Source organism: Falco rusticolus, chromosome 4, assembly GCF_015220075.1.
Source record: "Falco rusticolus isolate bFalRus1 chromosome 4, bFalRus1.pri, whole genome shotgun sequence".
Taxonomy (NCBI): Eukaryota; Metazoa; Chordata; class Aves; order Falconiformes; family Falconidae; genus Falco; species Falco rusticolus.
In genome coordinates this window covers 46870357-46896826 of record NC_051190.1, presented here as the reverse complement: position 1 = coordinate 46896826, position 26470 = coordinate 46870357, and the positions used below count along the sequence as shown (strand labels likewise).

General features: G+C 49.0%; 1 protein-coding gene across 15 annotated transcripts in view; it reads right to left on the bottom strand.

Annotated features, from left to right (window-relative positions):
• PIP5K1C (phosphatidylinositol-4-phosphate 5-kinase type 1 gamma) overlaps positions 1-26470 on the bottom strand; it is a 49215-nt gene that overhangs the window by 8284 nt on the left and 14461 nt on the right. For 9 of the 15 annotated variants that reach the window (XR_005103781.1, XM_037384429.1, XM_037384421.1 and 6 more), the window contains exons 2-15: positions 15521-15552; positions 13227-13313; positions 12789-12919; positions 12046-12163; positions 9945-10097; positions 7577-7876; positions 6871-7076; positions 5595-5678; positions 4988-5036; positions 3888-3972; positions 3348-3509; positions 3159-3188; positions 2239-2380; positions 1912-1944 (exon numbers count right to left, since the gene is read on the bottom strand). Coding sequence is in view for 14 of the 15 variants with exons in the window: in XM_037384429.1 (XP_037240326.1) it covers positions 1912-1944; positions 2239-2380; positions 3159-3188; positions 3348-3509; positions 3888-3972; positions 4988-5036; positions 5595-5678; positions 6871-7076; positions 7577-7876; positions 9945-10097; positions 12046-12163; positions 12789-12919; positions 13227-13313; positions 15521-15552 (1612 nt within the window). In the remaining variant the exon portion in view is untranslated. The remainder of the gene's footprint in view (positions 1-1911; positions 1945-2238; positions 2381-3158; positions 3189-3347; positions 3510-3887; positions 3973-4987; positions 5037-5594; positions 5679-6870; positions 7077-7576; positions 7877-9944; positions 10098-12045; positions 12164-12788; positions 12920-13226; positions 13314-15520; positions 15553-26470) is intronic. The other 6 variants (XM_037384424.1, XM_037384425.1, XM_037384435.1 and 3 more) reach the window with 2 other exon arrangements.

Here is a 26470-nt window from a genome sequence, read left to right as displayed (position 1 = left end):
TACCTGCACGCTCAGGAGCTGTACGCGACAACTTTCAATTTAATACCTCACGCTATTAAAGTAATCGCTTGTGCTAGCGGGGCTGGCTCCACGGTCCTCGTGGGAAGGAGGAGGGGGCGCTTGCCAAGCCTAGGGCACAGTCTCCGGGAAGGGATGAGCGCCGGGTTCATCGGCAGCACCATCCTGCTCTGCGCTGTCCCTGGCTGGGAGCCGGAGCCAGCAGGCGGCTCTGCTGACCGGCTCCTCTCTTCCTCGCAGGGGTGGATCTCCAAAACCCGCAGGGAATTCCCCAGCAGATTAGAATAACCAGAGGTGTGACGTGTTCTTGAGCAAATGGGATAAGGTCTTTTTTTTTTTTTTTTTCATTTCAGCTCAGGACTGTCAGTTCACGCTTTAATCACGTTTCTCTTGCACTGGCTGTCACCAGGGGATCACAGAGGGCTCTACAAATACACAGGTACCTGCTCTCCTAGGAAGGGCATGCCGAGACACCAACGCCAGAAACGGAGAAACTAGGCAAAAAAATACTTATGTGGGGTGGTTGTAGCTGTGATAAATCTGTGACTGACAGCTCTACTTCTGACCAAGATACTAAGCTTCCTCTCTGGTCCAGGGACAGCCACTTCAATTCACCTGACCTATTTCTGGAGGAGCAGTCACCTCCTCCAGCATCTCCCCCTCCATCAGGCACCAAGGGAGCCCGGAGTAACTTGCATGAAGTCACTGCATTTTGCCAAACGGGTCCCACCACTGGGTTTAAGTCTCCAATTTTCAGCAATTTCAGACAATGGCTTCTGCAGGAGGTGGGATGCTTTATGGGTGCCTGAAGCTTCAGCAGGTTCTGCACATAAACAGCAAGTAGGTCCTCACCTTCCAGTGACAGTAATTTACCAAGATTCAGCAACACGCAGCATCCAGAGGTATTTTCATTAAGAAATACCACAGAAAGGTGGTGTTTTGTTTTTTTTTTTTCCACAGTGTATGCAGTCTGAAGCTCTGCAAATGACTAAAAGCTAGGAATGAGGGCAGATGTCTGTAAGATGGTGTAAGCCCTCATCTTCCAAAGTCCTTGCCTTCCTCTGAAACATCAAACATCAACCGCAGGGAGAGACGATGTCAGGCTGTCCAGCAGCTCCTCTGGCTACAGCATATCCCAAGCCCGAGTCTCTGATGTGCATTTCAAGATCTGCACTTACAACATTACAAGATGTCCCAGAAAGCTAGGGCAGCGTCAGCAGCAAACACAGGGTCTTCACGCAGATCCCACTGACACTGGCAACGGGGTCATTTTTACTGGTGCAAAACCGCGCAAGGTATTTATATGAGCCTCTAAATCTGGACATCCCTACACAGCAGGTGATTTTTGTCCTACCTTGCCCTCGGCTCTGAGCCACGTATCACCACAGGAGGGGAAAGACACCTCAAAGTACCCGAGTTTCTGAAAACGCTGGAAGCTGCTTCTCTGGGGACTAAGGGCGCTCAGTGCCTCACAAAGTCAAAGCCCTTCCCCGTATTCACCCCCACCGCACGCAGGCAGCCGGCAGATGCACAGGGGGAGAATGTTCCTGCTGTTAACGCTCACTTACCTAGAGAGGGACACGAACCTTCCTCAATTCTGGCGCTGGTTGGGTGGGGAAGTTTGGACAACTCAGTTGTCCCGTTTCCCATCAAATAACAGGGGTAATATTTAAGATTCCTTGCAAAGCACTGAGAGATCTGCTTGTGAGGAAAATTCTGCATAAGAAATGGGGATTATTTGATTGCAGGAAGAAGCCCATCATCCTACAGAGTACCATTCCAAAACCTTGGTGCTGCTGAGATTCACATTCAGCCCTCCAAGAGACCTTTGTGCAAGGACAAATGTGAGGTGTCTGTGCAGCAGTGCGAGAAGAGATGAGACGCTTTTCTCACCTGCCATCCTGCCCTGAGGAGTGTGTGCGCCTCCTGCAGAAAGAAACCAGAAAAGCAGAGTTCGAGGAGCAATTTAAGACAGAAACCCTCCCCTGCCCCCAAATCTAACTCCCCACCCCATGAGGGAGATGTTCTACTTAACAGCTGACACTTCTCCCAGCAATAATTAATCCCATCAAAGCTTCGTCTGCTTGCTCCCAGGAGAGATTTAATTAAAATCGGTCATTAGCATTCCAGAGCATAGGGCAGCCTGCTGAGATATGCAGCACGAAGAGGAAGGGCTGCTGCCTGACGCCAGCGAGGGCCAGGGCCGATCGCTGTTCTCACCTGTACCTGGGCTGCTCAGAGGTCTCCGAAGGGGATCGCTCGGGAACAGAGAGGGATGTCGAAGATAGTGTTGTGGCTATGGAGGCTGTGGTAGCTTCTTCAAAGGAAGGAGGTGTGCAGGGTAGCAGGTCTGGCCTGCCTGCTGGCCCGGCGCGCAGAAGGGATGCAGGAAGAAAAAAAGATGTGTAGGTCAAACACCAACACCTTACCTATATCAGCCCTGTGAGAGGCTGATCCACCCGCACACCCTCACTGGGACCGGCCACTTCAAACCACAAACAGGCCAGTTTAGCTGGGTTCAGGAACACAGCACCTTCTCCCAGGGCATCCTCTAGGGAGAGTCAGTAAGCACTATTTCCAGCATGACAGACAAGACGCTACAGGAAACATAATGCCAATGAAGAGATCTCACTGGTAACCAAAGCTGGATTAAAGGCTTGGATCGCAGAGATAAATATCCAGGTGAATTAAGAGATGAATTGAGTGCTCACTGCTTTGCACGGGTAGAAATCCATGCACTCGAGGAGCCTGTCCTTTGCCACTCATCTGTAAATCCAGCCCAGATGGAAGTGATGAAAAGGCAGCACAGAACCAGGCCATTCACTTTTTCCCCCAGTGGCAAGATCTTGCCCCTTATAACTGTCCAAACACCACCACTAGAGTCCTGCAGTTCCTAGTCATCCCCCCCCCCCCCCGCCTTTTTCTTTTAAAGGGTGGAAAATTCAACTTTCCGATTACATTTGGGCTATGACTGCTGGTGCCAGTTGGCAGCGGCTGCCTTGCAGCAGTGACGCAAGCAACCATTTTTACTGCAGAACCATACAGTGCTGCAAAGAAGGGATTTGGTCTTCTTCGATGCAGAGGCATTGCTTCCCCAATCAACTAACTGCTGGTGCTGTGACAAAACAATATACTCTTACCTTCTCCCCTGTCCTGGTTAAGTTTAGCACCTGCAAAGCACAGCAAGACATGCAATGAAGAGCAATCCGTCAAGGAAGACACGGTTGGTGCACAGTGGGGAATTTGGCGAGAGCAGGGGAGGATCCTAAGGAACTGCTAGGAAAGAGAGGGTGATCACACACTCATCGGCCACCAAACGAGACCATTACCTTCGTCATCCAGCGTGGGGTAACTCCTGGCCGCACGAAGATCATACTGCGTATCGTCCTTTTCGGAGGGAAGCTGGCTAGCTGAAAATGCAGCTGTGGGACCAGCCGTCTTGACAGCTAGCAAGGCACTGCGCCCTTTCTTGGAGGGAGACGACTTCAGAGCTTGATGGGAAGAGTAAATGAGAAGCGGAAAATTACCACCAAAACCTACTACGACACCAAAGGCACTTCTCCCTTCACAGGGAGAGGCTTCTGCCCTCCGACACACACACACACACACATGCTCTGCAAGCGCCACCTCCAAAGGGCTGAGCTGGAGTCAGGCTGCAGGGTGAGCTCCTGGGGGGGTGTCTGAGCAGAACAAAGCAAGCTGTGACAACCGACGGGCTTCGCAGTTCCCCAGCTTTGCTCCGTATTACAGTGGAAAAGCCTGCTCAGATTCCAGCCTCGAAACTCTCCACATGGACTGAAGCAGCAAGATGGAGATAAGGCTTGCCTCACATCACAAGGGCAACGACAGCTCTCAGGCTAGGTACTTACAGGAATTCTTTCGAAACACTGTGTTGGTCATGAATTTGAAGAACCTCTCTGCATAAAAGCTGGGTCTGTGTACCGACACCGTGTCCTACAAAGGCAAAAAGCAATTGTTTAATTTTAAAATTATCCCTCAAGGCAGAATTTCTGTAACAACCAAGGCAGTCTTTTTTATCCCAACACTTAGCACTGACAGAGCCTTAAAATGGAAAGGCTTAACTGAAATGATCTGATTAATGCTATAAATAAGCCTGAGGCATTGCCTTTGATTTGATTGCATTTGATTATATTCTTGCTGTAATTTTATAATGGATTTTGGTGATTTTATTCCTTTGTAGACTTCCTGGATTTTTTAAATATTAGCCCAATTACATACATGAAATTTCTTCTGGCTTTGCTGGCTGACATTCAAAGCACACCTGGCTACCTTTGTGTATGACGCAGACACCAAAATTCAGCCGAGGGTCTCCACACATTTCAAAAGTTTTGTGCTTTTTGTTTAAAATAGTAAAACCGAAGCTGTGTCTGCTTCTGACATTCTACCGTGCTACCACGACTTGGCACCTACCCATCTCCTTTGCCTTAATATTTAAGGGAAGCTAGGCTATGCCATGCTGAAAAACAGTTTCCACATCCAAGGCTGCTGCTTCGTAAACATCTGCCTGCTGCAGGAGACAAGACAGCAGGGTAACACTGAAACGGATTTATTAACAGATAGCTTACTGAAGTGGAAACACAGTCAATCACCAGAGAGAGAGCAAACACAGGGCTCCTCGACACATACACGACCGCACGCACCTTGTGCGTACAGCTCCTGGTATCGTGGGGAGGGGGGAAACGACAGATGGGAGCAGGGGAGGGAAGCTGGTAGCACGGCAGCTAAACATGCGAGGAGGTGGAGTGAGCAAGAAAACCTGATTGGGAATAATTGGCACTACACCCCTGTGGAGGCATAAGAGGCAAGAACTATCCCTTTCATCTGCTTCAACTGTGCCAGTTCAGGCACTATAAATAGCGAGGTAATCGGCAGCAACTAGCACGCATGAAACCAAGGCAGGTAATCCTGCCGAGGGCCGGACAGTCCCTGCCTCGATACAGGCACTCACCCCGTCATGGACCAGGGCCTTCCAGGTATGTTCTAGCTTCTTGATGAACCTAATTCCAGGGGAAAAATGGAGAGAAAAAGAGAGACAGATTCAGGCACATGCTCTGTATCTAAGCCACCTTTCATCCCCCACACAGGAGAGATCACAGAGCTGCTAACAATTCCTCCTTCATCTGGAGTGTTGCTCACGGAGCTGCTAACAATTCCTCCTTCATCTGGAGCGTTGCTTTCCTCCAGCCGAGAGGTCGGCCGAGCACGCCGGCATCTCTGCAGTCAGGTCAGGACTGCCTGGCAGCCCGACAGGGAAGGAGGAGCTGGGCTGGAAGACGGACAGAAAACCACCTTCCACCCCGGAGAGATGCTACCCATCCCAGGCACCGGGACGGGAAACTTCTTTATAAGCAACTCATTCTATCTTCGAAAAAAAGGCTCTGTGTCACCAGCTATTCTAAGGACAAGATAAAAATCCACGGCCCCCAACTGGCATCGACAGACAGCTTTAGGCAGCCTGCCTACTCATGATCAAACTGCTTCGGAGAAGAAAATCTTTCTGCTTTCATTCAGTATAAAGAAGATGTTAAAGGACAGACAGCTTCAAAGTTACCTACCTGTACGACTGAAGGATATCTATGATTCCTACGTGCAGCAGGAGACGCTCTCCTTTGCCGTTCACTGCTGGGATCCCTCCCATCCTGCAGGCAAAACAAAACCTCAGCGAGTGCAGCCTCGAAAAGAGCAGCCGTAACACCCCCGAGACCTGCGGCAGGGTGGATGGCAGTGCTGAAAAGAGGGCTCTGATGCGGTCGGGCAACGCGAAACCTGCAAAAATGCTTTGTGCACAACCACGGGAAGTCACCTACTGCCACGGGTCATCTCCTACACGGTGCCTCCAGGGTTACTGCCTGCCCCAGATGGCCAAACGCCAGCTATCAGGGCAGGACCTGTGTTGTGTGGCAACAGCTCTCTACCTGGACCAGAAAACACCACATAATTTTTTCTTAGCTACAGGACATTTTGTTCCGGGGATCAGGTTATTTATCAGGTCAGCGTGAGCTGTCTGCCTCTTAGGGCAGGAAACTTGTAAGGAGGAGGGTATTTCCAGTCCCATCCACGCTAATACCAGTCCTGCTGAAGGTGCAGCAACCACTAGCACCAGCACACAACAAAAGCATGCAGGTATCAGGCAGGCCACTGCAATTAATGACGCTGCTTCAAAGAATGGAAGCACCAAAGTATTATCCCAGCTCCACCGTGACTGATCCTCCATCAAAACTGGAGAAGCTGGTTTCAGACAGCAACAAACAGCAAACTCCACCATTTGTTAGAGAGCTTGGGCCACAGAGACAGTCACAAAAGCCACCTGCAGCCTGAGAGCCACAGACTTGGGCACAGCACCGGACAGGTTTTGGGCAACCCCCAGCTCCCCCAGTTACTCTAGCACTCGGCTACACCGCTGTTTGCCAATGGCACCGGGCTGGCCTCGGGGTACTGTCAGCTGTCCAGGGGTTCCACAGCTGGAGTGATGGAGAACAAACTCCAAGCTCCTAGGGACAGGCTGATCCCTACTACCACTGCAGCGGCTGGATGCTGAGCTAGGACAGAGCCAGTTTCTCCTCCCCAGAGCACGGGTGGACGTTTAGAGGCTGTTACAGGAGCTGACAACCTACAGATTGGCCTAAGAAGAGAGACTGCTGTGAGGCTGGAGTCTTCCAGAAGTATTGCCCATGCCAGCTTCCCCCTTCCACACCACACTGCTTTACTGGCAGCAGTACCACAACCCCCAGGAGAGATGCTTACTCTTAACAGCTCACACGGGCCTCATTAGGGATTAACGACCCCACCTCCACCCCCCCAGCAGCGCAAGCGAACCAGGTTTTCACCTACGTGTCGTCTGTGTCTATGGACTCCCCCCGGGCAGCCCCACCCTGGATGGACTCCATGGCCGTGGAGTAAAGTGCCTTCTGCCCCACAGGACGCTTCTCATCAGACGTGCTGTGGGCTCCCTCAGACTGCCGCTCCCGTTCTTGCTGGTCTATGTTATGAACCCCAAGCAGGAGGCTGTAGTCCATGATTTTAAAACTTTCCAACACCTATAGGTTAGCATTGAGTTTAAGAACAAAGACAAAACATCAGGCCAGCAGCTCAAATACAGCACAGACCCCAAAGCACGGAACAGCCCGTCCACATTCCCATTAACAACTCCTTTGCCAGAGCCTGAACGTTTGTTTCTGAACCAACAGTCATCTCTGGACTTGACTGCATAGAGTTTGGCCATCCCTCAGTCAACCCAAAGGGCTGAAGGCTTGCAAATAACACTGTTGTACCAGGTAGCTGCTGCATACTGCATAGGAAAAATGTATTCGGTCCCAACAGACCAGCGACAAGTGGAGCAGGCTGCCACAATTTGATGCACCAGAGGCTGTCTGGAGACCTAACTCCACTGCTTGGCTTTCAGGAAAAAGGGCAGCGGAAGGGATTTATCCTGCTTTGGGGTTAGCAGATTAGCAAAGCTCTCAAACATTTGCTCTTCCTCATGCTCAAGAGCCACAGAACTTCATTAACTTGCTCCCCAAGCTGCCCCGCTCCTTACCAGACAGTCTCGTTGCAACGTTTTCACCAATGCACTGAAGGTATCTGCATCCAACATCAGGCCCTCGGGCATGTCTTGTATGAAATCTAGATCCTTGTACGTAGGGCTGGACTTTTCTTTTTCCTTCTTGGATGCCCGGCGTTTATAGGTTGAGCCTTTCAGGTCAAATTTCAGGTGCATTTTCACCACGCGAGGCAGAATGTTGTTCATCACAACCACACGGATGTTTTTGCCCCCTGATTGCACACAGTACAGTCCATAAAACTTTGGCAGCAGTGTCCGTGGGTTCTGGTTCAGATTCTGGGTTGGAAAAAAGCACAGGGAAAGGTCATTTTGGCAGAAGAATCTTGCTGCGTTCAACACAAAGCATGTTAACAGACCTTGGAACAGACTAGGGATTCTTCACATACAGATTTTCTGGATTTTACGTGAAAGCTTACTGTACACGTTTGACAAACTCTTACATCTCAATGGCTTTAGGATCTGAAAATACCACTATGCCTTGAATACAGGGAATGAGACGTTCAGCACTCTCTGGGCAAATAACCAAGTCTGGAAATTCCCCACTTTCCCCAGCAACAGCAGCTAAAAATGGGAAACCAAACAGGAAGAGAAATAAACACAATGAGTGGGAACTTCAAGTTTAAGAATAACAGCTATCTTCATCTCTTCAGAAGCATCAGAAATCAAGAGCCGTTCTCTGGCCCAGAATAAACCAAGGACAGGGTATTTTTTTAAACAAAACAACATAAATTTTCTCCTCCTTTTGCAGAGCTGCTTTATAAAACACAGTTGGCCAGAGAGCACGGATATCCTGCTCTGCTGTCATGGCCTTTTTTTAGGCAGCGGTATGATTAGGAATGACATGACAGGCATGATTCGCTTGTTCAGCTTTGGGAAAGTCTGGAAGGAAACAGAACATCTCTGCACGCTACAAAAGAAAGGACAGACCCGACAGATTCTCTGACAGACGGCAGAAGCATGATTGTATTAAAATTTCATGCCCCTTCTCATCTCACCTAACCAGGCACACGAGCGAGCCCTCTTTGGGAGTGCACCGCTCAACGTGGTACCAGCTAAAAGCAATGGAGGCAGGGCAAGACCGAACACTAACAGCACTTGCCCAGCTTTAAAGTAACTCAGGATGAAACCACTCTGCTTCCTTTCCACTGACTCCTTTTACCCTGGGTGGGTTTCCCAAGAACAGCGGAGAGATCCTGTGTTAGCACCACAAGAACCCACAAACACTGGAAAGCTACAACAAGTAGTACATAACTCTGCTCCAGACAGGTAAGTTCAGTTTAATTCGTTACACCGATTCCTAGCCAGGACAACGGTACAATTCAGGACAATGGTGCAACTCCCATTCCAAAATTCCCCCAATGTCCATTCAAAACCCTCTACTTGATTTACTATATACATCAGACAACACTTTCCAAGAAAGCTCATCCCATCCAGGAACTTGAGCATCACTTGCAAAAGCAAGCGACCGGCTGTCAGTTGTATAGACACCCAAGACCTTGTCCTGCTTTGGCAATTTTTCCCCAGTAAATACTGAGCAAGGCAAGTGTTTTCATAGAAACAGTGTACGATCACATAAATCCACTGTGACACACACACAGACGAGGCAGCACTAACGTTCCTCGCAACCACCTTCTCCTCGGTCGGTGCCCTCATCTGCGGAGCTGGACCCTTCCCCACAGTTACACAGGGAGACAGCTCCTGGTTTATGTGCCACAAGATCAGGTTTGGTTCCCGTTTACTGCTCATCACCACGTGCAAGTCCTCTGGGTCTCGATACATTGCCTTGCTAGGCTAGAGATTTAGGCAACAACGATCTGCAGCAGACTGGATGTGCAAAGCTGGCTGATCCCGTGGGAGTTTTAGCTTGGTACTGCAGCCAGTGAGAGCCAGCAGCTGCCTTCAGAGCAACTCTGTCGACACAGCAGGCATGGGAGATGGCCAGGGACGGCAGTGGTTTCCCCACAAAACCACGGTGGTTGTGTCCCTGCAACCAACAGCCATCCTCAAAGCCAGGCTGAGGCAGATGTGTGGTGCCAAGCAAAGAATGAACTAGTGCTCGGAAAAGGACACTCAGAAACACACATCTAAGAAGCCATTTTCAGGCCAGAACATGCCTAGAAGCTGTGGCACAATTACCTGCCTCAAGTTTACCCACAGAGTTTGCAACCAGTCGGCAGGGTTTGTGCTCCTGGGACCGGCTTCATGACACACTTAACATCGTCCCTGGCACGGGGCTGGCAGGCCATAAGAAACCCAGGTGAAGGACATGCCCCGTGCAATGTTTGGGACAGAAACGCTGCCACTACAAACCCAAGACTGGTCCAAGGTGCTGGGTAATACACACCATGTAGTAGCCAGGAAGGAGCTTCTGTAGGAATTCAGCCTCCTTGTGCATCACAGTTTTTATGATGAATTCATCATCGCTGGTGACATAGAAGAGGGAACCACTGGCACCAGGGTTTGACAGCTCTATCAGAGGCTCATTACATAATGAGTACTAGGGAAGAAAAGAAAAAAAAAAAAAGATGATGTTTTTAGCCCCCACTCATTGCACGCTGAGTTCTATGCCCTTGAGGGCTTTCACCAGCATGCCGTCTCCCTGTGAGATTAAGGGGTAGAAAAGCTTAAGTGAGAACTATTTTCATTATAGGTTAGGTCTAAGCAGCAAAGTTGATGGACAATTTACAATTAGAGACTGCGATTACAGTTCAGAGCATCCCAACTGCTCAGAATCAAGCTAATCATCTGCTTTCAGTAACACCCAGGCTTCATAATGACATCTTATCTTTCCCCATTGTGTGTGTATCACATTTCGGCTTCTTTCAGCACATTATTGCAAGTGCAGACGGAAAGACAGGATTTTAGGAGATATGACAGTCTGCTCAGGGCACCATGTGTCACTGTGCTGGAGAGAACACAATGCACTGGCTGTTCTCAGCAGCCCCCTCTGGCCTTGTGCTCCCCCTGTTAAGAGTGGATTTTTACAGCCACGTCTCACCCCCTCGATCCTGCTAGAAACAGAGGAAAAGTATTACACCAGTGTCCAGACACAAGAAGGATCGGCGCTGTGTAAGTGCAGCAAGGGGTACTGCACTGGGAATTGAACTGGGAGGATATTTCTAGATATCAGTATGCAAAGAGCAGATCCTCAAATGAGATTTGCCCAGCAGCAGCAGGAAAAAAAAAACCAAACAAAAAGAAGAAAGTGCAAGCACAAGTGTCGGCAGCTAGGTACCAACCCCAAGGTAACCGAGCAGGTCCAGCGCCTTCAGGGCGGTATCACGTCAGAGCTGTCACAGCAAGAGGTAAGATAAGGAGAGGGAGGTAGGGTATGTAAGGGACATAATGATGAGCATTTAATTTATGGCTCTGATTAGGTACTGAAAACAGCTTTCAGCCCTGCACAGATTAATGATCTAAGACTTTATCAAGTTAATTATCTCATGCATAATTAAAGGCATTTGCTGCCATGGCAGGCAAGAGACAATCAGGGGAAGCAGAAGCAACAAATCAGAGCCACAACCTTTGCAACTGAGGCAGGCTCTTTGCCTTACCCAGGTTTTGAACCACTCATCAAATCAGCCAGCATTATCTTGGATGGCACTGATGGGGACCACTGTTACTGTCAAACCGTGCAATGGCACGGATTCCTTTCTACTGGTAGGTGTTCAGCTACCATTACCCCTGTCTACAGCTTAAGCCAGAAAAAAAGGGCTATTAAAAGAGAGGGAGGGCATGCACTCGTTTGGATGCGTTACCTTCCCCTGTTCAAACTTGTCCTTTTCTAAGGAGCAGGACATCACATACACGCAAGGGACCGAACTCGGCCCCAGTGCACTCCAAGCCCAGAGAGCCTGCACTACTAGGTGTTTTAGAAACAGCCTTTCCAGCTCTGAGGAGCTTTCTGAGCACAAGAACAAGCTGTATTTCATTCTGTCTTTGTAAGATGATTAAAATAACTATGCTCACATAGCTCTCAAGTGAGTACACAAGGAAAAATTCCCATCTTTGTCCTCAGAGCCCCAGGGGACATTACAGGGTTGCACCCAGCAGAACACAACTCCCTTTTGCTTGTAAACACAGTAAATTATTGTAACCACAAACAACAGAGAGGGAACCCCATCGCATAGCTTACACATCACACACGGTACGCAGATTGTTTCCTTTCCCTCCGGTGCAAGCCAGCAGCTACCTCTTAGCAAACGAAGACTTGGGCTGAGCGGTGCTGGTCTTGCTGGGATCATCACTGAATCTCCTCCAAAACTGAGCAGAATCCCTAAATCCACAGCCTCTGGCCACTCCTTGCTGGAACCAGAACGATGCCTTAACTCTTTTCTGTCCCTTTTAGGCAAGAATTGCTGATAGCCTTGCTTTAGGGCCAAATTCCCTGTGCTACTCTAGACCATCTCAAATAAAGGAGGAAAGACAGAGAAGTATATCCATACCAAATAATCATCTGGACGAATCCCAAAGAGTTCTCGGAAGTACCGAAAAGCCACTGGTGCATAGGTCTTGAACCTGAAGTCAGCATAATGGTGAGCTGGGGTGAGGTTACTTCCTTCGCTGCACAAAACAGACATCGCATAAGCGGAGCCTCTGTATTACCATTCATCTGACATACAGTTGCCTTGATGTGACTGTATGTATTTAAAATGAACTGAGCCTTGCAAAAAGACATCTTAGGAACAACAACGACAAGAAAAAAAAAAACTTTCTTCCGTGGCAGGACAACAGGAAAATCGGTTTTAAATTATCTGCCAAAATCTGTTTCCAAAGAGCACACGGAACAACCACTTGGCAAGCAGAATACATTTACACAGAGAATATGGCTTTTATGAGCTTTGTTTATTCACAGAGTTAAAGAGCTCCCAGAATGAGTTTCTTCCAGCTCAAACGTGGTATCATTTTGGGGAAGAAATTCTAGATGGACAGGTAGAAAGAAAAGCACGTAGGAAGGTTAAACTCAAGCATAGAGTACTGCACCTTACATTGCACTTCCTTGCAAGCCAGTGCACTGCAGAATCTAACACTTCCCACTGGTATGTTTGTGCGTAACGGATGCATATTTAAAACATTCAGAGCAATCCAACTCTGTGATCTAAAGACAGATGGAAGCTCTCTTGAAAAAAATAAGTGAGAGGGAAAGAAATAACTCATCTGTTAGTTTTGTTTCCCCTGTCTCCTTTACCTTGGGAAAAAAATGCTCTCCACCACGTAGAAGTCCTGCATCAGGACATCTCTCTCTGGCTTGGAGCTCAGATTGCCGACGGTATATCCAATCCCTAGCTGGATGGCGCCCTTCAGAGTGGATGAGGTGGTCTGGCATAAAGAAAAGAGCAGTCAGTGAGCATTTCACAGCAAATTATTGCAGCTAGTGTCCCCTATACTACACTACAGTCATGCCTATGACTTCTGTGGGGTCCTCTGGGGCACCACATAATGCTAAACAACTTCAACCAGCTGCTAGAGAGATGGATTAAGGCTTCCAGGTTTGCTGTTTGCAAGATTACGTGGTACAAGGGTGCTGCATAAAATCTACATCAGACTGGTAACTACTGGGCCCCACCTTCCTTTCTCAGCCTGCCACCTACACGTAGCTGCCACTCCCCACTCCGCAAAACCAAACCTTTTTGTAGGTGGTTTCACCAGAAGCATCAACACCCCGATGACCTATCTTCTTTCCTTGGCCAGGCTGTCCTGGTAACGATGGTCCCTGCAAGGAAAGAGCACGGCTAAAGCCCAGAACAGAAGCTGAGCTGGCAGAGAAGAACAAGCAAAGCAGCACAGGCACAACCACATTATTGCGGTCATAAAGGACAGAGGGATCGCGCTCTATCAGTGGAGAAAAAACCACGCCATGCAAAAAGGTGTAACTGGCACCAGCACGCTTTAAACAAGGCTGTTTGAATTACAGAACCATCCCTCAAGACTGACACCCTTAGTACCAACTGGGCAGAACCCCCAAAGATGCTGAGCTCTGGAAAAGATCTGCTTGCTTCCCAGCTGCCAAGATTCCCCCGCTGCTTGACCGCTGTTTCTCATTGATTTAAAACAGCGCTGTATTAAATCAAACAGCAAGAGAATTTTATTCTTAAAAATCCAATGCCCTCAGGTGTCCTACCAATACATGGTGCTTCACGGGAGAAATAAGAGACAGATGACAGGGACAACACAGCGCCATGCCTGCTTTCACGTGGAGAGAACCCATTCAAGTGAGATCTCATTTGTTTACAATTCAAAGGACGAGCCCACACGGGGTGAACTGCAGTAACAGCTCCTCCTGAAGTTTTGCAGAGTTTACAGAAACTCTACAGGACTGCCAGCACTCCAGAGTGAGAACAAACCTACTCTTGTTCTCCTCCTCTTCTTCCTCTGAGTCTGCCTGGACCTTTTTTTTACCCGTCGAGGAAGGAGCAGGCTGTGGCTGCACCCTTCAACAAGCCAGCGGACCCGTGTTCTGTGGAATTCCACACAGCTCCTTCTGTGACCCCAGGCGACTGCGGAGCCCAGCAGACGGCTAAAGCTGCTGGTGAGCCCCCAGAAACACTTAAGGGGTTTTTACATTAAAGAACAGCCAGGCCTTGAATGTTCCTTTAAGAGATCCAAGGTCACTTCCCAAATGACAATATTATATCACTGTCTCTCTCAAGCACCACACAGGCCCATCTCTCAGGACTGATGTCTACAGCAGACAATGGATAATTTTGTTCAGGCTACAGAAGTTCTTTGTGTTTTAGCTTTTAATCAAAAGCTTGCAGCTATTTCTGGTCAAACTGCTTGTACTCCTCGTACTGAGGGGAAGTCTGATTTCTCCTTCAAAAAAAATCCGATTTCCTACCCCGTTTTAAACATTTAGTGCAGCCAGGCTTTTGCTTCTGAGCACTCCTCCAAGCAGTCGTGATTAGCAGTGCAGCTTATCCTTTCCTTGCAGCTTCTAACCAACAAGCCGCATCCTATTACATGCAAGCTCAAGCTGTATCGTCCTGCCTCACCACGTGGCTCATCATCATCCTCTCAAAGCGATCAACAGACACAGGTACCAGTTAAGGGATTTCCCTCCTATGAAATGCAGTAACAGAATTCTCTTCCACAGTCTCTTGCTCTACCTGTGACTTTCCAGGGCAAGAAAAAGCGGGGCTATATGTGCCCTGAACAAAGCAATCAACTTCCACAGAAGTTGAACTTCCTACTACGTGTATTTCTGGACAGGCAAAAAAAATAATAATCAAGTCTCACATTCCTGGCAGGAAGATTTAGCTATTCATGCATACAAACGCTCATCATCCCAGGTGAGTAATGTAAAGGCGTGTGACATAAAATTAGATCAAACAAAAATCATTTGAACACGATGCCCTAAACCAAGAGTGTGGGTTTCAGGGAACAGCTTTCAAGCACGGATCCTCCTACTAGATTCCCTGCTGCCAACTGTGAAGAGTTTTGCTCCAGAAGGTAACAGTGATTCAGCAACCTGCGACCTGGATTATGCGTGAGAAGATCAGCCCCTTGAGATGTTCCCCTATTTTACGGCTTCACAAATTACAGCCTTGACTCGCTCCCAGGAGTGGGTGAGACCCAACACAGAGCCCTGGAGATGCCCAAGATACAGACCCTCCGTTTATCACCTTCAGCTTCTGGGGTGGAAGAGGAGCCCTCGGCCACTTACAGACCTAAAATTGGCCGTGTGGTGGGCATAACCCCTTCACATCCCCGCGGCGGCTGTGGTGATGCCAATACAGGGACTCCAGAGACCTACCCCACTCATTTTCTTTGTCCTAGATAACAAATATCACATTTTCAGTAATCTTAAAAGTATTTAGAAATCTGGCTTTGCTCAAAAAAGGTCAGGCAGAAGTGTTTTCTAGAGCTCTGCATTTTTATTTCTCAACACGGGATTTTCAAGGCCAGCTTTACACATCTCACCTCGGTGATGGCTGCCTTCTTCGGTGCCAGACCTGAGGAGAGAAAGGAAGAGCATCAGTAAAAGAAGAGACACAGAAAAAAAAAAGCACCAAGAACACAGTCTAATGCTTTGCTCTTCAAGCGAGCTGTAAAGCCTTCAAAGCAGCTGATTTTTTGCTCAGTTTTCAGTTTCACTAGTGCAGGAGTCTGAAGTTTTAGGGGTCACCCAAAATTTCATATTCAGAAGCACAGAGATGCACAGTTCTTCCTGGCAATGTTTCCTAGAGGCTTCAGCAGAGAGTTCTTGTAAATCCCTGCTGCACCGTAAGTAATAGGTCCATGCTACACCGAAGAGCCAGCCACATCCAGAGGCCCAGAGAGACACTTGACAAACTATATTGATAATTGAATCTATTTATAGAACCTGATGTCCAAATATATTGCAAAAATGAACGCATCATTTATCTCAACCACTGCCTTTGGGAGAAGTCACCATTACAGCAAACGGTGCGAAATGAGGATTTTGCCTAAAGCTTTTAGATAGATAATCAGCGTTGGAAACGTGAGTCCAAACCTTCCTCCAACACGAGGCCATCTTCTCATTTCCTAGTGCAAGCCCCAGTCTGCAAGTAGCTCCGTATTTTTAGGCAACAGGGATGAGAGGCTCCTCTGCTGCCAGTCCCACGAGGTGTTCACCGACCCACACGTGGGACCACAACCTCCAGCCCGGCTGACTCCAGAGAGCCACGACGAACAAGGACCAAGAGATGCTTAAGAAGAGCTCAGCACCCCATCCCGGCAGCACCACGTCCCCTGCCGAGGCAGCTCCCTGGCCCCCCTGCACACCCAGCCCAGGTATCAGGAGCGAAACCCATTTGCAAAGGACACAAACCCAAGCGACAGATTTCAGGCCGTCTGTTTCCAGGTACGAGTCTGCTGCTCCCTGCTCCTATCTGAAGTGTTGCTGCAACCACAGATCATTAAGCATCCCACAATCTTTTAGAAAGGACTTAATTTCACAGGGGACCGTGGACTGACCTGGAGTTTTGGCTGCGAAGGAGAAAGGCTCAAGCCCCCCACTTGTCCCCAGTCGAGGACAACACGTAGATAATCCAGCTACCTGCTGGCACACAACTGCCCCCACTCCAGAGGGATAACTACACAAGCTGGGGGGTGGTCGCTCTCCAGGGGGAGCAGGAGATGTCCAGCCCCCCCAGCTGGAGAGCAGGAAAAGCCCCAGATTGTCCAGCCTGACATGCTGCAGCATCATTCCCCCCACCCCCACCCCCCGATTTGGCCAAGGAGGAACTATGATGGGTTAGCTGGGGTAACTGCTCAATCTCCTCAAATACAAGCAGTGCTGCTTTAGGGCTTGTTTCGAAAGGAGCGTGAGCAAGAAGCTGAGCGTAACAGGAGCACGATGCTCTCCAGATGACAATAATGCTGGGAGCGTGAGATTCAGTTATATTTCAGGAAACATTTCAGATGCTGGGAAGGAGAAAAAAAACCAAAACAACAAAACCCCCTTGGTGGTCACAGGGGAGACTAAACTGCTCTCCGTCAGAAGTGCTGAGGTTCTCTCACCATCCTGTTCTCTGCAAGCTGGGGACCGTCTGGTGCAAAACGGGTCCTGGCCATGGGGTATTGAGTGTCTGCGATGGATCTGCCCAGCCCAGCAGCTTGGCCCACAGCAAAGCCAGAGGAGCAGGGGAAGATTGACTGGTTTTGGTTTAAACTGTCCCCTCTAGTGCCCAGGTTTTGCATCAGGAACAGGAATACAGGACTGCAGCAAGGGGTCTGCAATCCTGCTCCCTCCACGCAAGCTGCATCGCACGATCCCACCCCAGACAGAAGGATAGGTGGTGAGTGGGGCAGGGACCCCTCAGGGGTGCAAAGCAGCTCCCCTCCATCGCCCACCTGGGTTGGGCATCTCTCGGCCAAGGGGCTGCTGCCCACATGGGTGCTCACCGCACAGGATGGGTGATGTCAAACCCTGTAAGCCCCTCCAGCTCCTCGGGACTGCGCCCACAGGCAGCTCAGCAGGCCACACCGCTAGCTCTGACCCTGCATCAGGGTGTTTTTTCCAGGGGGACAAAAAAAAAATAAAATAAATCAGTTCTTTGACTTAAGACAACACAATTTTATGACCGTTCATCAAAATGCCACACAATGGCCAGGGGAGCAGGAGGTATGGCACTAAGTGAGAATTTGGCTAACAAACTTTCAGGGCATGAGCTGGAGTGGCAACTCAAGGCCACAGAAGAACCCCAAGGGACAAACTCTGCTCCAAGCTGGAAATCGCTGGGAACACAACGTGGGCAAGAGGGCGCTGGGCCAGGGAGACCGCACTCTCCCTGCCACGGCCGTGCCGGCTCTCCGACCGCACTAATCTCTTTTCTGCACTTTGTCACAATTCCAGAGCAGGAGATTATCTTTAATTTTGTGATAATTACCACAAGCCGCTTTCATTCCCAGCTTTTAAGTGTCTGCTGCTGTACACGTACCAAATGTGGAATCAACACCAACTACCCGCACAAAGGGAAGGTACCAGAGGCGAAGAACTGTGGATCTCCAGGAGAAACGATGCTTCAGGTAGACAAGAGCATCCCCAACACAAAACCTCCCTCCCCATGCATCCCCACCCCCACCTCAAAAATCAGCTTTATAAAATCAACTTGTCCAGGCAGAAAATGAAGAAAAAAAAAAAACCCCTAATAATTTTCCACTGGCTACTCAGTGCACAGCACTCTGCTGTGCTTGTCTCAAACAAGCTGACAGATGGCCTTGTGAAAACTGATTTAACTCCAGCTTCAGGGGCTATGCAGCCATGAGAGACAGCACTCAGGTTTGCAGGGAACAGGAGCTCTACCATGGCAAGTTTCAACACCTAACAAGCTAATTGAAATGATTCTTATCCGATTTGGTGCATCTTAGCAAGGGTGTATTCAGAAACGTGATGAGCAGCTCGGGTAGGGGAACCCCGGGGTGAAACCCCAGCTTTCTGCCCTGCCTCCAGCTCGTGCCTGGGTTTTGCATTTCTCATACATGCTCAGCCTGCTGCCTTCAGTTTGTCTTCTCATCTGTGCACGGCTTTGAGTCGACCCTGTGCCAACACTCGAGCTCCTCTAGAGCCTCAGAAATGAACGCTTCGGTTGTAGCACTCAGCAGTTCCCATCTCTGATTTAGTGTCTAATTTTTTTTTTTTTTTTCCATATGCCTCTCTATTCACAGCCACAGCACTTGTCCATCCCTGCCACCCCACAGGATGAGGATTAATTTCCTCCTGGAAACCCTCTGCACATTTACTACCCGACATAGAAAGGACTCTCGAGTTTTAGCTCTACCACACCAGAGGAGCATAAACCTACACAAGATGCCACAACCTGGTTTTCTTACACGATATACTGGGTCAACAAATGGGTGTTCAGCCCTTTCTAGGCCCTTCACCCCCCATTTACAGATGCTTGGTCACTCGCTCCCAATAAGCAAAGGACACCACAGGCTGCCAGGAGGGCTCCCACTCGTGATGGGAACACTCATCGTTACCAGGTTCATCAGCTGGCCTCATCGGGGCATCTGAACTCAGGGAACGGTGCAGGGCTGGGATGAGACCAGCCCCCTTGGCTTCTCCCAGCCCACAGCCTCTCTAGACACTGTTGTCAGGGAAACGCAAGTGATGTCAAGTTCAGTTGTTAAAAAAATAAATTAAAAAATACCATCAAATCTTTGGCCTTGAAAGCAAACTCATGAAAACCCGAAAATATCACCCTTGCAGTCCACAATTTAGAATGAGTTCAAGTTAAAACCAGAGGTTTCAAGTTTCATTTACCTGCAGAGAATACACTTTAGAAATTAATCAGGGGGTGAGGGGGAAGTCACTGGGCTCTCTCAAAACCAGCTAAACTAGCAAACCCCTTCTAAACCTGGCTAGAGCTGAAAGAGGCTTCTATCCACTGAAAAGGAATTTCTTAACAAGGTTTACAAACATCCAGCAAAAGTCTTGTTTAAGATCTAATAAAGAAGCCTTCTTTATAAGACAGATGTATACAAATGTATATTTATAAGTATTTGATGGTTTACAGTGCTCTAGAGAAGTCAAAGCAAATTTGAATAACTGGTAGATTTATCTGGACCCCTTTTTCCAGTCCGAGATGGTGCTGCATCTTAATAAAGCAAAGCTTTTAATAAAAGTGTTTACGAGGAGATATACAATGTGACTGCAACTAAAAATACATTAGAATATAGACACCACGTAAGCTTTTCAGCTGAATGCTGTACCAACACGACCCCTCCAAAAATGCAACACAGTAGAGACTGTTTGTCACTCGCTCCGTTGGAGGAGTAGCAACTGCAGTCAAACATAACTGGTTTCCAAAGTACAGTCCTCCAAGACCACCAGACCAGCTGTTTACATTTGTTGTTGGGTTTTTTTAATTTATTTGTTCTTTATTTTTAAACTAATGAACTGGCAGTAGCCTTTGCAAAATTGACGTTTAATACTAACCCAGCCTAATCTGCGAGAAAGCTGTAAAATTCTGACAAGTCATACATGCGCTGATGGAGGTCTGGATCTAATTTTACACTTATTTGATTGAGAAGATGATAACACAACGCACCTGAGCAACCCATTTAGACAATAAGAGGAGGTGAAGACTGCAACCAGGATGCTATGATTTATTGTTCAATCAGACTGGTCTAAATGTGGCCCCGTCTGGTCAATGCATTATGTGCAAAAGCATTAAGAAACAGAGAGCTAAGGCACGAGCTGTGAAAGTTGAAGGCTGTAACACGTGTAGCAGATGTGTTGCAGTTGAAATACAGAGGGAAAGGCTGGAAATTAAACATATCCATCAGAAGAGACAGCTGTTACTTCCCATAAGGGACTGCTGATAAAAAAAAAGGTAAAATTAAAGGGGAGGGAGGCAATTCAAGAGATGCCAGAAAACACATCTCAGCTGAGAAGCAGCATCTGAGCTAGCACAGGCAGCCAGCCGGGGCTTCCCGAGGAGGGGGCACGAGCATCAGCCCCTAGCAAAAGGAAAAGGCAGAAAGCAGCCTCTGAATTTCTTCTTGCACTCAAAACGTGTGGCTTCAGCTCCCGGCTCGCAGGATGGGGCAGCCCAGGGCAGTCAGAGAGGAAGGGACATGACATGGAGCAGAAGCCAGACTCTCAGCAACCTCCTGGAGAAGGCAGCTATTTACAACCTGCTCCTCCCAGGCACCCAGGGTGACCTACTTCTGAGCATTAAAAACATTTTCTTCCTATAAGAGAAACATCAAGTAAGCCAGAATACTAAATAAAAACTTTGGGCTTCCCCCCCTCCCCCTTAAATGCAGCATCTCTCGACAGAAAGAGCTGTAGCCGACCCTGGGCACGGACAGCTGCTGCTGCCAGCGGAGACCTTGTAGAAACAATATGAAAATAAAGCAATTTGAGCTAAATTCTCCTTGTTACATAGAATCTACGTGCTACCAGTAGCTTTGATACCAAAATTTATCCATTTTCCCCTAGAATACTTGCTGACCCACTGAATGATTTCAGGGATCATCTATGCCAAAATTGCGCTGGCTGAAGGCAGCCTGAACTCTCCCCACACCGGTTAGCCCGCCTCGCTCCATCCCTACGGATAAGCATGGCAAGGGGGAAGAGAGACCCTGCTCCAAGGCTCCTGCAGCACAGGTAGCTCCACATTCCTCAGGACAGTTCAGTCACCATCCAAAGTCCATCAGTTATTTGCAGACACAGAAATGCTGGCTGCGCCAGGCACTATTCAGACCGGACTACCAGGAGCGGCCAGAGATAAGTAATCCCATTTAATTCCACCTTGGCTGCCCTGCTCTGATCCCTGTCCTCTGCTCCTGCTCGCCGCCCACACCAGCTCCGTGCCTCCTTTTGCCGTTTCAAGCATGCAGGAACCACCTCCACTTTGTGGAGGGAAGATGACATTTGCCAACCATGATCTGCACCAACTTCATCTGCTGCACTCTCTTCCCCATGGCTTTGGTCTTGTTTACTTGAGCATAAAGTCGTTAGGGAAAGGAACGGCATGGCTTGTACAAATTAAAGGAGAGCTTAATGTACCAGCGAGGTAGGACGGGGCCTCAGGGCACTGCTCTGATACCTCCTCAGCAGTGACACAGCTCACTCCCTCCTTTCCAACCCGGGCAGTTTCCATCTACACCAGCTCTTCCATCAAACAAGGTGGGTGGGCGGCAGGAAGCCCCCCAGCGTGCCCCGAACCCGCAGTGAGCCCCACAGCCAGTCCTGCCCCAGCCACTCCCTCCAGGCTTCCAAACCCCAAGCCCCAGCAGCTGCTCCCTTGCCAGCACCCTGCCAGGGATCAGACGATTTAAGCCCTGCATTATACATCCCAGCCAGGACCGCTCAAAGCATCCAGCTTACGGAACACCACCGCGGCCAGGGACCGCCAGAACAGGATGATTCTGCAGTAAAGGCACCTACCAGCCTATTTTATTTGCAGTTATTGGGGGGTGGGGGTGCCCCCCTCAAGAAAATCTTTCTGCCTCAGAAATAAATCTGTTTATCCCAGCTCAGGAGGCAGGGCAGAAGCTGAAGATGCAGGCAGGGAGTTAACAAATTCCTCCCTCAGCTGCAGGTGCGGATTTCATCCCCGGTGCATCCCTCCTCGGGGAGCCACGCTGCTGAGCCAGGACATACCATGCTAAAACGTTTCCTTGACAACTCACCAGAAAACCCGAAAAGCGCTTACAGCACCGAAGCCCAATTACAGTGAGGAATGAGCAGGACAAGACCAGGGAAATGAAATTTAAAAAGAACTGATTTGTTTTCTTGTCTTGGATCAGCTGCACGTAGAAAAAAATAAAATAAAAAAAGGACAGTTTTGGAGTGCCTAGCCTGAACCATGCGACAGAGCCAACAAAAAAGCAAACCAAAAATCTCATCAAGAGGAGCACACAATAGCTGACACCCAGCAGCGGAAAGGGCTGCAGCCCGCTCAGCTCCACGTTCAACTCTGTAATTATGCAATCCAGTGGGATGTTCAGGCGAACATCTGCTAGATGGGGAAGGTGCAGTCTTATCTGAACACAGTGTTCCTGCTCCCTTCCACGCTGCCGGTCACAGGAGGATTGCGGAGTGGAACAACACACGCTCCCCGGCACGTCCAGGGCAGCCGAGACACTGGCAAGGTCAGGCACCCCGGCAGCGGCGTTGGGGACGCCAGCCTCTTCCTAGCCTCCGGCTTCTCTCTTTATTACAACCTTCGAGTCCAAATCTGTCTACAAGAATTCACAGCAAAGGTTGATTAGGATTAATTAGAGGCAGCAAACATCGCGGCAGGAAGCGTAACCTCTCCAGGACAGAGCCAGCTCTCTGCGCCTGTGACGACATCCAGGCACAGCGGCACCGCATTAAAACCACACCACCAATTTAGAGCAAGGCCATAAAAGGTTGAAGGGCTTTGAAGTCACATTATTCACGATCATCCAGAAGAGCAAGGGCAACGTCCACTTGCCCCCTTCCCTTTGCTCAGGGGTAGGATAAGCTTTGCATCCCCTAGCAGGTCCCAACCCACGGACACCACCCCCTGGAGCATCTCCTGGCTGCTGGGAGAGCTGTAGTTCAACAGCGGGGAGACAGAGAACCTCCTGTTGCCTTTTTCTGCAAAAACATCGGGGACCTGAATGTAGTGAATGACCTCAGGCCGCCCTTGGGACTCTTTGTGTGTGTTCAGATGGAGTTTTCAGCTGCCACAAGGTCCCAGAGAGCCATTTCCCAACCCCATGTCAGAGAAGCGAAGGCTTGGTCCAGAATTCACTTCCCTCCTTTGTTTCCTGAGCATCGCTATCTCCCTGCCTGCAGGCTCCTGCCTAGAAGCAGCATTCAGCACTTCAACGCAGGGAAAGGATGCTCAGCTGCATCCACCATTATGCTATTCTCCAAGTGCCACTAACAGAGGGAAAAGCACAAGCTGACTAATCCGAGGTTATACGCTGCTTGCCAGAGCAGTTATCCTGCCCCAAATACACCAGGTTTGCAGTGTGGCACGGCTCAGTGCTTTAGCTGCACGAGGCTTAATGTCAGACCTCAGCACCTCCTGGTCAGGTAGGGATTAGCGCTGCTGGAGGCTCTTCACCATCTGACCTTCGTGGGCTCCCTTTGCTACTCGCCGTCTCTGCAAGGCTGCTACCAGACCAGGCACAGGACAAGGAACTGGTGCTTGGAACAAGGGTAACTTCACTGCAGCCCATTTCAAAACCTCCTAAGTTGATAATCAGCTTCTTGTTACTGAGAGGGCAAAACCCCTTTAACGAGAGAACAGGAGGATGCCTTTACACATCAGCTTGGTTCCCTTTACAACGTTGCTCGTCTGCGTGCCTCTCCAAAGGATCTCAAGCCATCTCGGTAGAGCACTGGCAAATCAAAGAAATCCTTCAAGCTGCTGATCGGAGCAGCACAGCAGATACACAGCTTGCAGTCCAGCACTCTGTGAGACAAACGACAAACTATTCCCCCTACTTTCTCTCTCAGCCCTTTCTCACAGAGAGTTCCAGTCAGCACCTCCGATCCAGGAGGGATGGGTCTGTTTATAGTTCCCACCATTTAAAACTGTCTTCCTACAGCTGTTACTTGACAAGAGCTTACTTTCCTCACTCACTCGCTGTCAAGAATTATTCTCAGGCTAAACTACATTAAAATAGAAGAATGCAACTCAAAAAAGATATCCACCTCCCTGATATTTTCCATTTGCTGACCTTCTAAAAGACATGTTGAAGTCCAGTTGCTCCAGTCACAACAGGTAAAGAAATCTACCTTGAAGTTTCACAATACCCACCTGCCACAAGACCAGGACATACAGCAGTTACCGCAGTAAGCACAACTTTAAAACTGTGGGAGCTCAGCACCCCAACCAACAGCAATCTCCAAAGGGAAAACAGTTGTTTTGTCTGCAGGCCACCCCTTCACAAGTCATCCTGAAGATGCACCTGGATTTTTAATGAGGGGGGTATTTCCTGATTTACTCCGTAGCCAAAGCTGCTCGGCTAAATCCGCTAAGACTTAATTCCGCTCTTGCTAATGTCGCTTGACAGAGATTTTCCAAGGGTGCTCAAACAACTGAAGACTTGAAAGGGGATTTCAGAATGGGGTCGCGTATAACATGCGTCACTAGATATAAAGTCCCTTTGCCAGGCTGCTCGCATCAGGTTGAGTAAACTTGCCTTCACAAAACACTTCCAGGTTGCCATGGGTGCTGCTGACAACACTGCAACACGCAAACATACGTAGAGATTTATTTGTACCACAATACTGAGGACAGTCTGGGTGGGAGAGGAGGCGGGGCACATCTGTATCTTCTGTTTCAACAACAGCCGTTGAAGCAAAAGCATCAGGTTGAATTTCTGGACCTGTTTTGAGAGCGTGGGTTTGTGATAGAGCCCTCAAAGAGCACACCCTCCAGGGCTGACTGGAAACACGTGGTTAAAAAGACACGATAGGAAAAGCGGACAGTGATACATCTTTGTTCAACAGATCTACTTCTAAATAAACTGAAGCTTTTGCTGCTGTTAACAACTGGAAATTCAAGCTCTACAGCCTGCATGCACATCTCACCTGTACTCGTTAGGCACCAGGCTATCAGAGATTTCTTGGCCTCAGTCAGAACTAACTTCCCCGACTCACACATGGGCAGAAGGCCAGGTCTGGCTGGTGTTTTGCTGCTTGCCATCAGTCTGTCCCCTGCCATCACCAGAGCACCCTGCCACCCACGCTGCCTGCACAGGCATCACAGATTCCACACAATCCATCTAAACCTACAAGGCAACAGTGAGGGCTGTCCAGCTCTTTAGGAGCAAGCTCCGCTTAATCCGCTCCAGCTACTGCAGATCCTCTAGGTGGATCCTCTCCCTCCTCTCCCCCCCAGACCAGTGGGGCTGGTACCCGGGAGGGGGACAAGCCTCCAGTCCTCCTCTCCTCCATCAGGGCTCTGTCAGCAAAAATCTGCAGCAGCTCCAGACAGACCAGTGAGACTGAAGAAGAGCCTCTAGGGCAAAAGCTACTGCCACAAGGCATGGGGTGCTGTAGGTTAAGAATAAATTTCAATTATTGCTCACCACCATGTTCTTTTCCCATCAGCCTTATTAAGGCCACTTCTGCTCTCTGTGACTACAGCGTTTCGGTCGGGTGCTCCTGCTCTGCTCTAACAAAGGCACCTGAACAGATGGAACAAAACAAGCCACAGAAGAACAAGCTCAAAAGATGAAGTGTGCTGCCAAAAATCGTAACTCTAAACTTTCAGCAAGTAGACTCTTCTCTCCCTGGGATCCTGGCTGTAGCACAACAGCTAGTGACTCAGCTATCAGCTGAAAATAAGTTACCTAAAAAATAATGAAATTTTTAAACCCACTTTTAAATTAGTAGGAAATACAAACAGGTGAGACACATAGAGGTAGCCCAGTGCCTGTGCTGGGCTACAAGGATGTTTCAGTTGCATTACAGTGATGATCATGGCCAGCCTCCTCCAACACAGGTAACCACAACCTGAAGGCCAGGCTCTTTCTGGCACAGATCTGCAGCTTTCTCAAAAGCGAGGTCAGTAAAGCAGCTTCTCCAGCCCAGCCTGGAGGATTTTCACTGGCGGCTGAGCCAGGCATTTATTACTTCTGTTTAGCCAACTGCAGCTATGTCCATTTATTTAGGAATAATTTAGGAACAAGCTCTGCTCCAGGCTCCGTACAGGTATGTGTACAAACTAAAGATGCAAAAGAACAAAGAGCAAAATTCCAAGCAGCATTTAAGGGTCCCAGAGTGCTGCGCAGGCAGAACCAAGGGACTGGTTATCCCCAGACTCCCGAAGGCACACTGGGTGCTGAGGACACCAGGTTTCTAGCAGTTTTCCGAGTGGCTGCCGCACACGTTCCATACCTAGTTCAGCCGTGAGCCCCTCTGCAAGCAGCACCACTGTTCGGGATTCAGAATGGAGCCCACAGTCA